At 38.0% G+C, this 14,581-nt stretch overlaps 1 protein-coding gene across 7 annotated transcripts in view; it reads left to right on the top strand.

Moving 5' to 3' along the window:
* The window catches only part of slco1c1 (solute carrier organic anion transporter family, member 1C1), a 72,470-nt gene that overhangs the window by 50,302 nt on the left and 7,587 nt on the right, over positions 1 to 14,581 (top strand). For all 7 annotated transcript variants that reach the window (XM_087247109.1, XM_087247110.1, XM_087247111.1 and 4 more), the window contains 7 exons: positions 669 to 914; positions 1,847 to 2,011; positions 3,403 to 3,598; positions 6,217 to 6,382; positions 7,252 to 7,421; positions 10,201 to 10,265; positions 10,359 to 10,476. In XM_087247109.1, the coding sequence (XP_087103235.1) occupies positions 669 to 914; positions 1,847 to 2,011; positions 3,403 to 3,598; positions 6,217 to 6,382; positions 7,252 to 7,421; positions 10,201 to 10,265; positions 10,359 to 10,476 (1,126 nt within the window). The remainder of the gene's footprint in view (positions 1 to 668; positions 915 to 1,846; positions 2,012 to 3,402; positions 3,599 to 6,216; positions 6,383 to 7,251; positions 7,422 to 10,200; positions 10,266 to 10,358; positions 10,477 to 14,581) is intronic.

The following is a 14,581-nucleotide window of genomic DNA, read 5'->3' as shown; positions in this document are numbered from 1 at the left end:
TGACTTACGTTAACAAGCACTTTAGGTTTTAGTAATGCATTAGTAAATGTTGAACTATGGTTAATAAATGCTGTACACATTAAAATACTAACTAACATTAACCTTATTGTTAAGTATGTGTAATTTTTATGCACACACATATATACACATATATACGCTGGTCTTTTTTGTTTGTTTTGTTTTTTATTTTATTTTATTTTATTCTTTAAATTTTAATTTTATTTTATTATTTTGTTTTGTTTTATTAATTTATTTTTATTTTATTTTATTGTTTTGTTTTATTTTATTTTTATTTTGTTTTATTTTGTTTTGTTTTGTTTTGTTTTCATTTTATTTATATTGTTTTATTATTATTTAAATTTTATTTTATTATTTTATTTTATTTAATTACATTTTATTGTTTTTTATTTTATTTAATTTTTTATTTATATTAAATAAAAAATGTTAAACTTCATTTACTTTGTTTCATTTAATTAATTTATTATTTTATTAAAAAAGATTTTTTATAATTTTTAATTAATTTAATTTAATAATATAATTAAATAATTAAAATAATAAAATTAAATAATTTGATAATTTTTTTTAATTGTATTTACTTTATTTTTTAATTAATTCATTATTTATTATTAATTATTATTAATTTATACTGTGTTTTTCTGTCCTCCCAGAGAGCATCAGCATCACTCCAGGAGACGCGCGCTGGGTCGGCGCCTGGTGGCTAGGCTACCTGATTGCCGGATTCATTACCCTGCTTTCAGCCGTGCCCTTCTGGTTCCTGCCCAAGTCTTTGCCACTGCCAGAGAGAAGACTGAGCAAATACTCTCCGGAGCGCAACAGCTTCATCAAAGACTCGGCTCTGCTGGAGCACAAATACCAGGCAGACGAGCCGGCTAACTTCCTGGAAATGGCCAAAGGTAAAGCGCCTCAAGTTCACTGGAAGAGTAAAGAGTTCAGATTTCTGACATCGAGGTCATTATAATGTCATTACAACTGTAGCAATAATATATCAACCTTTACACTGGGTGTTATTTTTTAGGAAGTTAAAAATGAAGATTTTATATATCAGATGCATTTACTTGAGAAACAAAAAGACTTTTTATGCACGTATATCTATATGTCTTTTTGCTTCCCAAGGAAACTTATATGATTTATGTATGTGTGGATATTCTGTGGGAAAACAAGACACAACAAGACACAAATACCTGTTTAAAAAACACATTTTTGCAGTGAAATGATTACACAAGTGCGTAAGAAACAAAGCAATGTTTTTACACAGCATAAAATGATAGATAGATAGATAGATAGATAGATAGATAGATAGATAGATAGATAGATAGATAGATAGATAGATAGATGGATGGATGGATGGATGGATGGATGGATGGATGGATGGATGGATGGATGGATGGATGGATGGATGGATGGATGGATGGATGGATGGATGGATGGATGGATGGATGGATTATAGATAGATAGATAGATAGATAGATAGATAGATAGATAGATAGATAGATAGATGGATGGATGGATGGATGGATGGATGGATGGATGGATGGATGGATGGATGGATGGATGGATGATAGATGGATGGATGGATGGATGGATGGATAGATAGATAGATAGATAGATAGATAGATAGATAGATAGATAGATAGATAGATAGATAGATAGATAGATAGATAGATAGATGAATTGAATTGTAGATAGTTGAATTGTATGTACAGATTTGTTAGAGATATACAAGTGCTGTGTACACAGTTTATTACTACAAACTATGCATTATTGAAATTAAAAGAAATCTACACTGACCTGAATGTGTAACACGCTCTGCTTTTGTTATTTCCAGACTTTTTGCCCACACTGAGGTCTCTCCTGGGAAACCCGGTCTACTTTCTGTATCTGTGCGTGACCATCATCCAGTTCAACTCACTGATCGGCATGGTCACATATAAACCAAAATACATCGAGCAGCATTACGGACAGTCCGCATCCAAAGCCAACTTCCTCATGGGTTCGTCCTCCTCTTTCAAACACACACTTGTCAATTCAACTCAAGTTTATTTCTATAGCGCTTTTCAACATAATTATTATTTCAAGTAGCTTTACAAAAGATGCACATTATTGCATTACAATTAAAATCATTACTAATAGCTTTAATTAATTAATTAGTGACTAATAGCTTTTAACAGTTATTATATATAGTTAAAGTCAGAATTATTCACCCTCCTGTGAATTATTATTAATAAATATTTCCCAAATGATTCTGGAATTATTTACTGTATTGCCTACAATGTTTTTTCTTTTGGATAAAGTCTGATTTGCTTTATTTTGGCTAGAATAAAAGCAGTTTTTAAATTTTTTTTTCAATATTAATAGCCTTAATAGCCCCCCTAACCTGTTAGACAGCACTCACCAAAGAATAACCCAAGAAAGCACCAAGTATTTACCCTAACTGGTTGAGTTATTAATAAATATCATAATAAAGGTTAAAAATAACCCAACAAAGCACCAAATATTTAATCTAACTGGTTGAGTTATTAATAAATAACCCAATAAAGGTTAAAAATAGCCCAACAAAGCACCAAATATTTAATCTAATTGGTTGAGTTATTGATAAATAACATAATAAAGGTTAAAAATAACCCAACAAAGCACCAAATTTTTAATCTAACTGGTTGAGTTATTAATAAATAACATAATAAAGGTTTAAGAATAACCCATCAAAGCACCAAATATTTAATCTAACTGGTTGAGTTATTAATAAATAACCAAATATAGGTTAAGAATAACCCACCAAAGCACCAAATATTTAATCTAACTGGTTGAGTTATTAATAAATAACCCAATAAAGGTTGAATGTAACCCAACAATGCACCAAATATTTTGAACTCAACCATTTTTAGAGTGTATAAGCATAGTTAACCTGCAGTTATACAGTATATAGGTGATGTCTATGTGGACATGTTCAGTGAAGTGTAATGTTGCATTAAGTGTGTGTGTTTGACAGGTCTTGGATCTTATCAAGTGTCTTTTTTTCTGCTGTAATCCAACATGTGATGTATCAGAGTTCACAGTGCAGGGTTTAATGCGGTGTCATGTTTTCATTGGATCACAGGGATTTTATTAATGTGTGCTAAATATTAGTCTAGGGTTTTGATATCAAATCTGGAGGTTTGCACACTGGGTTAAATCACAGTGTGACATAAACGATGACCGCATATGAAAGGGAAAGAAATCCAACAATAATATCAGCAGACAACGTATGCATTGTGTGCATTTGTGGAAACGGCATCAGGGTTTTTGGAAATCAGACCGGAGGGAAAACAAATAGGCCTGTTTTGTATTCCTGAGCCTTTGTTGCTGCTTTGATCCGGGTTTTCCTGATGCCGTCTGTTTTTTCAGGAGTTATCAACATCCCAGCCGTAGCCTTGGGAATGTTTTCGGGCGGCGTGATCATGAAGAAGTTCAAGCTGAGCATCATGGGAGCAGCCAAGTTTGCGTTGGGAACGTCTCTGCTGGGCTATTTTCTGTCTCTCTTCTTCTTCAGCATGGGCTGTGAAAACGCCAGCGTGGCTGGAATCACCATGTCCTACAACGGGTACGATAAAAGCTTCAGTTTGCTTCTGACCCGGGGTCAGCTGGATAAATACTGTATGGTGTGAATGTGTGCTAGTTTACCTGCTCTTGCCACATCCTACACTCAAACAAATGCTGCTTGTTCAAACTACTTATTCATAAACTAATATTCATAATGAGCTAAATCAACACAGTACTCAAGATTAATTAACTTAATTGTTTTATGTTCAATCAACTTAAAATTTTTAACACAATTAAGTTAGCTTTATCAATTTGTGTTTTAAAAACATCTATAAATTGTGTTTTGAACCCAGCATGTTTCACAGTGACCGTCCATTTAGCACTTATTGCAGTTTAAATAGTTTGATTAGTTCAGCTTATGACTTTTTTTCATTGTCATTTTCCAAATATTTATGCAATGCATTAGGGGTGTACTCACACTAGGCCATCTAAACCATGTCCGGGGGCATTTCCTGGTTTATTTGACAAGTGTGAGTGCTCTAAAGTGGCGTTGTGTCTTCAGTTTCGGGCTCTGGTGCACTATGGACTCGTCCATCGCCGATGGCTAATAGACAACACGATGCTGAGCCGGCATCGACGATCCTCCGCCCTGCCCCCGTCAAAAACCCGCTCGCGAAAAATACACACTCAGGCCCCGTTTAAACTAATACGTCTTAGTATTAAAATGGCATTTTAGTTTTTTGAATGTCCACTTATCAGTACATTTTGGGATAAGGTATTTCAAACTATTTCAGAATTGTGTGAGATGTTCATTCCCAAATACCCTAATATTTGTCTATTGAATGATGATTATGATCTAAACCTAAACACTTCCCAACGCAGGATATTTCATACTGCACTAACTGCAGCCAAGAAGGTTATATTTAAAATATGGCATGAACCCTTATTCCCAGCGGGTAAAATGTGGCTTATTGAACTAAAAAATACTGCTGGTTTTGTTCTGCAATAAATAAATACTCATGAAAAAAATGGCATTTTAGAACGAAAACTGTGTTTTACCTAGCATTTCTGAACAGCCCTCCGACCACTGAAAACGCACATCACCTGACTACACAGCCATACGCACACACACAGCAACACACACACACACAGCCACACAGCAACACACACACACACGCGCGCTGCCATGTGCTCGTAGCTCCAGAGAGCAGTGCAAGTCGGAGAGTTTATCAAGGATGTAAAATCAGCTAAAACAACTCAATCCTTGAGATTTCCTTTATGTTCAACCCACATAAATTTGTTAAAAGTGTTGAGTAATGTGTGTTGGGTCACCATGAAGGAGTTGTGTGGACCCCTGCATTTTTTACAGTGTGTGTAAGAGTATTTTGATGATGAAATATATGCGTATTTTAAATGAAATCAGAGAACATTTTTAATTCAGGAAATACTTTAAGGGGATTGTTTCAAAAGGAGGAATTTTAAAATATTTATCATTAATCATAGTAAAAGATTGTAGATGACTGTTGTTGTTGTTATTTGTATGCTTTCTGTAGTGAATGAGTTTTAAGAAACCGATATCAATGCATGTTATATATTCTACAGGGTGGGATATTAATATGGATGCACATTATTAGAATGGGAATGGTTGATGATATTATGTCTGCTTGTGGGGGCAAACTTTTCAAGATGGGTGGTGACCATGGTGGCCATTTTTAAAGTCGGACATCTTGGATCCAACTTTTTTTTTTCAATAGGAAGAGGGTCATTTGACACATCAAACATACTGGGACTTTTACAAGAAAAACAATGGTGCTCTTGGTTTTAACATAACTTTGTTCTTTCATGAGTTATTTACAAGTTTCTGACCACTTATAAAATGTGTTTAATGTGCTGCCCATTGTGTTGGATTGTCAATGCAACCCTCTTCTCCCACTCTTCACACACTGATAGCAACACCGCAGGAGAAATGCCAGCACAGACTTCCAGTATGCGTAGTTTCAGGTGCTGCACATCTTGTATCTTCACACCATAGACAATTGGATCCAAGATGGCCGACTTCAAAAGTCACCCATCTTGAAAAGTTTGCCCCTCACATATACTAATGTGCCACAAACAGGACATTAATATCACCAACCATTCCCATTTTATTAGGGGTATCCATATAAATGGCACACCCTCCCTGCTGAAAAATCCAGCCTAAACCAGCCTAGGCTCGTTGACTGGTTTTAGCTGGTCGACCAGGCTGGTTTTAGAGGGGTTTTGGCCACTTCCAGGCTGGTTTCCAGCCATTTCCAGCCTGGTCTTAGCTGGGAGATGACCAGCTAAAACCAGCTTGACCAGCCTAGCCAAGCTGGGAGTCCAGCCAAAACCAGCTAAATCCAGCTTAAACCAGGCTGGTCAAGCTGGTTTTAACTGGTTTTAGATGGTCATTTTCCAGCCTGACCAGCTAAGACCAGGCTGGAAATGGCTGGAAACCAGCCTGGAAATGGCCAAAAAGCCCTCTAAAACCAGGCTGGTCAACCAGCTAAAACCAGCCAACCAGCCTAGGCTGGTTTAAGCTGGATTTTTCAGCAGGGCTGTATATTTAGCATAGGTTTTGCTGTGAATATCGCCAATGCTGCTGATAGGCATTAGAGGAAAAATTAATAATTGCTTCGCTAATGCTTGTGTGTCCATCAGGACGGAGAGTCTGTTTATGGCGGACGGCTCTCTGCGAGCGTCCTGCAACGCAGCCTGTCATTGTCCTGAAAAAAACTGGGACCCGGTGTGCGGAGAAGACGGCCTCACCTACGTGTCCCCGTGCCTGGCTGGATGCCGGACGTCCCACGGCTCAGGAATGGACACGGTGAGCGTGATCCTGAAACAATGGTGTGTGTGTTTGTTGTCCTTTTTTCTTCAAAGACACAATGTGGTGCTCTTGAACTGGGCTTTTTCCCAGCGCTCCCTGAAGGGTGTGTGCACTACCTGTTTGTCTGCAGCTCAAAGGCCAGCTTGAATTTTTGGGCTTCTCTGAAACTTCCTTCCCCGTCTGTCTTTGAGGAGAGCAGGTTTTATTTTTGCGTGTGTTTCAGTGCATCTGAAAGGCTGAGGTATTTTAATGCGCAGACGCTGGTTTCCGCTTCTCATCCTCTGTGTGTGTGTGTGTGTTTCATATCTCCAGCATCTGTTATGTGCTGCGTCTCTGACCTGCTACTAAACAAAAGAGTGGCGTAACTTCAGACTGAACCACGGGTCAAACACAGAGCACACTAGGGCTGAACAATATATGGTTTGAGCATGGATATCGCAGTGTGTGCATCCGCAATAGTCACATCACAGGATTAGATGATTTCATTCATTCATTTTCTTTTCGGCTTAGTCCCTTTATTAATCAGGGGTCGCCACAGTGGAATGAACCGCCAACTTATCTAGCATATGTTTTCACAGCGAATGCCCTTCCAGCTGCAACCCAGCACACACTCATTCACACACACACCCATACACTATGGTCAGTTTAGGTCATCAATTCGCGCATGTGTTTGGACTTTGGGGGAAACCCACACCAACACGGGGGAGAACATGCAAACTCCACACAGAAATGCCAACTGATCCAGCCGGGACTCAAACCAGCAGCCTCCTTGCTGTGAGGGGACAGTGCCAACCACTAAGCCACCGTGACGCCCCTAATATAGCTTGATAGATGATTTTAAAAGCGTGTTCTTGTGTGTGTTGCAGGTGTTTGAGCAGTGCAGTTGTATAGGAGTGGGGAATCAGACAGCCACCGCAGGCCAATGCAACAACAGAGAAAGCTGCCATCGCATTTTCCCGTACTTCCTGGCTCTGTCCGTCATCACTTCCTTCATTATATCACTAGGAGGAACGCCAGGATACATGCTGCTCATCAGGTCAGTGTCTGATAGGGCTGCACAATATATGGTTTCAGCATCGATATGGCAATGTGCACATCCAGCAATAGTGCAATGAGGATTATAGTTTACCAGGAGAAACAGAGCTTATTGCACAGCTTAATGATCATGGAGTAAAGGTTTAGAATTTGAATATGTGTTTAATGCCCAAATGATTGAAGCACAAGATATTTGCAAACCACAAAACATTCCTTATTTCACTCTTATTTTTGCTTTCTTTGTATCTGCTTGTAATTTATTACATTTTATTCATGATTCACTTCCCTACAGAATCATCCCAATCACTCTGCATTAATGAGTTCTTTCCAAATAGCGTCTGGTGAAATTGTGTATATATACAGTGCTCAGCATATATAAGTGCACCCCTCACAAGTCTCTCTTTTAAACTCGTATTGTTTATAGGAAGCTCTACGATATTATAGTTGTGCATATACATTACATTAGTCAGTACTGAAGCCAAAACTGGAGCTTATCTAACAATATAACGTTTTAAAAACTAGCACAGCCACATTTATATGTTATAGAAAAATATTAAATACATTTAAAAAAGAGGAAAATCAAGAGAAGCAAAACATGGAAAACTTTAGTTGATATTGTGTAGATTTTAAGATACTTTTGCAATATTTTGCTAGAATTTAATTGTTGTATCTTTCAATTTATAAAGATGTTCTGTGACTAAAACAGTATTTTAATAAATATATCTGTTTAATGAATCTGCTTTGTTTAAATGCACCAACATACACTGCCTATATTCACTGAGAAATGCAGAAGTCAATAACGCCAAGCACTGTATATCACAATAATTATATAAAAAAAATCGCAAGGTCCCATTTTTCCAATAATCCAATGCATATTACACTCAATGCATAATCCATACACTCAATTATAAGTTTATAAGTAGATTTTTTAGCTGAGACTGGGTTTTTCTGATTCATTTAATCCTTTGCAATGTCTACAAGCACTTTGAGAGTCAACAAAGGCATTTACAGATGTAAATAAACAGACATTTTTAAAATCACAGTATTAGATGTCTTAGTTATTGTAGTTCTAGTCGTGTTTTTAGTGTCTTAAAGCAATTGTTGACCTGAAAATCAAAATATGCAGGTAATTTACTCATGCTCAGGTGTCACTTTTGTGAATTAAAACACATTCAGGACACACAAAATTAATACTCTGATTTCGAATGATACATATGAAGTGAAATGATCAGTCCAGCTAGAAAATAACGATTGTTTATAGTGCTGGGCACAGATTAAACACAATGGCATCCAAAATAAAAGTTTGTGTTGGCGTAATATATGCGTGTACTGTGTATATTCATTGTGTATATATAAATACACACGTGCATGCATATATTTGAGAAAAACTTTATATTTTGGTAAGAATTATATATACAGTAATTATCTATGCAACAAAATATTAAGTTTTAATATTAAATAATAAATTTTGTGTAGTTTTGTTCCTATCTATGTGTTTGTGCATCACTTATACATAAGAAATACATATAATACACAAAGCATTGTTTACTAATTCATTCATTTTCCGGCATATTTATCAGGTGTCGCCACAGCTGAATGAACCACCAACTATTCTGGCACATGTTTTACACAGCGGATGCCCTTCCAGCTGCAACCCAGAACTGACAAACATCCAGACACACTCATTCACACAGACACTAGAGCTAATTTAGTTCATCCAATTCCCCTATAGCGCATTTGTTTGGACTGTGGGGGAAACCGGAGCACCCGGAGGAATAATATACACACATATATTATATATAATACACACATATATATTATAGTATGCAGTTAATCATGCATATATATTATCCATAATATAAATATGCTTGAACAGTGTTTATTACAGACTGATCATTTGGCATCATTAGACATAAGTGTATCATCAGGAGTCACAGGTGTTAGTTTTGTGTATTGTTTAATGTATGCTTTGAATGCTGAAAACCTGTAACCATTGACTTCTATAGTATTTTGTTTCTATGGTATATGTTACTACTGTTACTATACTTTTTGCTACTATGGCAGTCAATAGTTACAGGCTTTCAGCATTTGTCTAAACATCTCCTTTGGTGTTCAACAGAAGAAAGAAACTCATAAACATTTATTCCCACCTGAGGACTTTTATTTTGTTTTTGGTGTGAGCTGTCCATTTAAACATTATCCTGGTCTAATAAGTGTGTCCATTTGCTGAATGATTATTAATATACTGTATTTCCGCCATATAAACACTGCAGATTGTGGTCCAGTCATGAGTTGGACCGTGCTGAGGCAGATGTAAAGCGGGTGTGATGTGATTTTCTCCCTGTTACTCTTTGTCTTACAGTCATCAGAGTCAGTGGCTTGAATGTGAAATGAGTTGAGACAGGTTTCCGCTCAGTGCTGTAATAAATAAAGCGCTTTAGCAGTGCTCCTCAAAGCTCAGTCAGCTGACGCCGCTGGAATGCTCAGCTCCTCCGGCTAAATTAGGTTAGCAGAAACACAGCAAAGAACAAATCCTGTCCAGTCTGAAAACACCGGGTTACTGTGGGTAAAACACTCTCAGTAATGCTGGACTGATCTGATGGAAACTCCTGCTGGTGTTAGTGGTGGTTAGGTTAGGTGAATCCTCAGTGCATTCACAATCTGTATACAATTTATTTACAATAAAAAAATTAGCCATTGCATTGCTGTCTTCATATATGGAAAATAAATAAATATATATCTTCTTTCACTAGCTGATGTTGTCGTGCTCTTCTCCACAGATGCATCAAACCTCAGCTGAAGTCTCTAGCGTTGGGTTTTCACACTCTGACCACACGTACTCTGGGTGAGAGACGCTGCTCAAACACACCGACTGTCATTTATCATCAAGACACACTGGGTTACGGTGGGCTTTTGTTTGTTTGTTGGTCTTCCACAGCAGGGATTCCAGCTCCGATATATTTCGGGGCCATCATCGACACCACCTGTCTGAAATGGGGACACAAGAAGTGTGGTGGAAGAGGAGCCTGTCGAATCTACAACACCGCGGCCTACAGGTGTATATTCTACCCATTTATACATGCACACACATAAGGTTGTATTAATTAATGCATTTACTAAAGTGAACAAACAATCATCAAGACATTTATTACAGTATTTGCTTATGCACTTTAAAAATGCAGGGTTATTCCAACACAATTCTTAATTGGGTTAATTTCTTTTTATTAAATGAACATGACTAAATTTAACCCAGTGTTTGGGTTAGTCCATATTTTATCCAAATTTGGGTTTAAATAAGCCAGCATTTCTTAGTGTGTGTGTGTGTTCATGTTAGTTAATAAATATATATGTTCATTATGCATTTACTCAAATGAACAAGCATAAATTTTGATTTGATTAATGCATTAAAATGTTGAACGTTGATCATTAATAAATGCTTTAGAGGGACTCCTTATTAGTTCATGATAGTAAATACACTTAACTTATGAAAGCTTATTGTAAAGTGTGACACTGAAGGCATTATTCAAATACATTTCTACATTTGGAATCAAACATTTGCCGTGAAGATGAATGTGTATTAACAAGTATACGCAATTGTAGTGTGTAAGTATACTAAATAAATATAATCACATATGAATAAGCAGATTTATGAGTTTATACTTCAGTTTTTTTATTGTGCATCTCTAGTGTCTTGCACCCACTACACCAGAGATGCCCAAATTAGGGCTCGGGGGCCAAAGCTGGCCCATGCTAACGTTTGATTTGGCCAACATCCAATCTGAGAAGACAAAGAGAAGGATGGGGATGGTTTCGAGATTGTCAATGCAAATTTAATGTAACCCTTTGTTTGTTTGTTTTATTGGTAAAAGCTAACTGAAATGAAATGTTTCAATAAAATTGTGCACATTTTCACTAAATCTGATCAATTTACACCCTGTCACCTGACAACACAGAGACTTTGGTGAGCAAATCAGGTCAAAGGCAGATTCTGCTTGTCTTTAGTATTGAGCTCCAGTGTGTTTTAAATGTTATTGCTTATGTTTTTAATTATAACACGTTATAATTTAAAGAGTTATACTGCATTAGTTAATGCAATTTAAAGAAATGTTTTCTGTTTATTTTGAAATATTCTGAAATAAATGACTCATGGCAACTTTAATGTAATATAGTTTGGTATATTTACCTTCGGCCTATAGCTCTCAATGATATTTGGTTTTTGGCCCTTCATACGAAAAAGTTTGGCACCCCTTCACTAGACAATAAACAATATATTGAAAAATCATTGCGATATATAGTTATTATCAGCTTATGAAATGACTTGTACCATGATGAGATTTTTGTCATATAAACTATTAATTGATTGAAATTACACAATATATTCTGCACCTCTATAAAGGGTCAAAAACCAAACTTGATTGAGAGTGGTGGGCCGAAGGAAAATATACAGCACCATTAAAGCTGAAAGGGTAAATTCCTAATGTATTAATGTTTACAAATAAATAGAAAAAACACTTTAATTGTATTAAAAATTATACTTTATTACATTTTATAATGGACGTCTTACAATAAAAACATTAACAAGCACATTTATCACACAATAATGTTCAATCCTGAATGTACGAGTCAAGCTGCACCGCCTTGTGTATTGTCCTCTATCTTCAATTGACAGTATTTACATTTTTTAACATCTGGTTCATGCACAACATTTAATTGAAACATTTCATTTCAGTTGGCTTTTTTGTAGCTCAACAGTTAAATAAACAAACAAAAGGTAATTATAAATTATAAATGACAATCTCCCCCACCTTCCCATCATACTAAATCTCTTCTGTTTAGATGGTGAGGCCAAATCAAAGGTTACCATGAGCCAACTTCGGTGTGCAGGCCCTAGTTTAGGCATCTCTGCACTAGACACAATATGATACACGATTTATCAAAACATTATCCTGATAAAGGAAACTAGGCTGTTCGAGGAAATTCTGACATGGAAATAAGTTGCCAGATGAGGCATAGTTGGTGCGAGGGATCGTACTCAATATTTGGACTCCACGAGCCACTTAATCTAATGACTACTTGACACTTTTACTAAAACGTTGGTAAGTTGTTGAAAACGCCTCTAGGCTGCGAACTTCGGGGGTGCCAAAGCTCTTTGTGGGTCACTCCCGGACCCCCCGTCTGATCCCCCTGATTGCCTATTCTTCACCTTCCTCTTCCTCATTCCGCCTTTAATGACCCTAAACACCTATTTTTCATCATCGTGCACAAAGTGACCATCGTGCCCCGGGATGCGCCTGGACATGCCCGCCAGGTCACAGGAAGTGTTTCCAAGATGCCATAGAAAGGCCGGAGGAGTGTTCTCGGTCCCCACAGAGTAGCGAAACCTCAAGTCAGGGCTCGAACGGTCCCTTAGGGGCCAAACGGCTGGAAGTCCCACGGCCTCCTGACCCCTCTACTCCCCCTAATGAACCCCAAAATCATTCCTACTGGGAATGGTGACCCTTTACAGGCATGTCCACGGACAGCCTACCTCGGCCTGTTCAAATAAGCTACAGGTGGGATGTTTTTTCTTAATCCATCTGCTAGAGCTGGAAAACCTCAAAAAAGGTGCCGAAAAACCTATTGAGGTGGATATGCAAGCCCCTTCTGGGCCATTTCCAGGTGTCAAAACGTTGAAATTCCACTGCATACGAACAGCCTATTTCATACATTGGGATAGATTGTCTTTGGGATGTCCAAATCTCAGCTTCTGGACACAGTAGAGAGCCCAAATCTGCGTTTCTGTGCTAGTCTGGACATGCTCTGTCTAGGGTGCGAATTTGAAGAAGATTGGAAAAACTTGAAAATTTGACCAAAAAAAACCCCAAGGGGTACCCCTTATAGATTTTTTGGGTCAAATTTTCGACTTTCTACAATCTTCTTCAAATTCACAGCATGGACAGGGCATGCCCAGACTAGAACAGGAACGCAGGTTTCAGCTTGCTAGGCCTTGTAGAAGCTGAGATATGGACATCCCACCGGCTATCTAGCAATCTATTCCATTCATTAAAATAGGTGGTTGCTGGACAGTGGAGTTTTGAGGTGTTAACACCAGGGGGCAACTCAGGGGGAGGTGGGGATCTACATCCAATGGTTTGTTTGGGGATCTGTTGAGGTTTGACCACTTGGGTGGAAGAATTAAGTAAAACATCCTACATGTAACTTATTTGACTGGGCCCAGATAGGCTGTTCGTGGACAGTGCTTTTTTAGGAGACAGAAGCCATTTGGTGAGCCCTGACATGCAAAACACTGTTGGGTGGGGCCTCCTGACCCCTCTGCTCCTTCTTATGAACCCCCAAAATCGTTCCTGCTGTGAATGGTGATCTTTTCCAGGGGTCTCCACAGCCAGCCTACCTAGGCCTGTTCAAATAAGCTACAGGTGGTATGCTTTTTCTTGATCCATCTGCTAGAGCCACAAAACCTCAAAAAAGTGCCAAAGAAACCTATTGAGGTGGATATGCAAGCCCCTCTGGGCCATTTCCAGGTGTCGAAACGTTGAAATTCCATTGCCTACGAACAGCCTATTTCATACATTGGGATAGATTGTCTGTGGGATGTCCATATCTCAGCTTCTGAACACAGTAGAGAGCCCAAACCTGCGTTTCTGTGCTCGTCTGGACACGCTCTGTCTAGGGTGCGAATTTGAAGAAGATTGGAAAAACTTGAAAATTTGACCCAAAAAAACTCCAAGGGGTACCCCTTATAGATTTTTTGGGTCAAATTTTTGACTTTCTCCAATCTTCTTCAAATTCACAGCATGGACAGGGCATGCCCAGACTAGAACAGGAACGCAGGTTTCAGCTTGCTAGGCCTTGTAGAAGCTGAGATCTGGACATCCCACCGGCAATCTAGCAATCTATTCCATTCATTAAAATAGGTGGTTGCTGGACAGTGGAGTTTTGAGGTTTTACCAGCAGGGGGCAACCCAGGGGAAGGTGGGAACCCACCTCCAAAGGTTTGTTTGGGGATCTGTTGAGGTTTGACCACTTGGGTGGAAGAATTAAGTAAAACTTCCCATCTGTAACTTATTTGACTGGGCCCAGGTAGGCTCTCTGTGGACAGTGCCTTTTTAGGCCACAGAAGTTGTTTGGTGAGATCTGATGGGGAAAAAATGCTGGGCAAGG

This window comes from Danio rerio, chromosome 4 (genome assembly GCF_052040795.2).
Source record: "Danio rerio strain M-AB ecotype USA chromosome 4, GRCz13ab, whole genome shotgun sequence".
Lineage (NCBI taxonomy): Eukaryota > Metazoa > Chordata > Actinopteri > Cypriniformes > Danionidae > Danio > Danio rerio.
The sequence above is the reverse complement of the archived record's forward strand: the minus strand, read 5'-3'. Positions and strand labels throughout refer to the sequence as shown.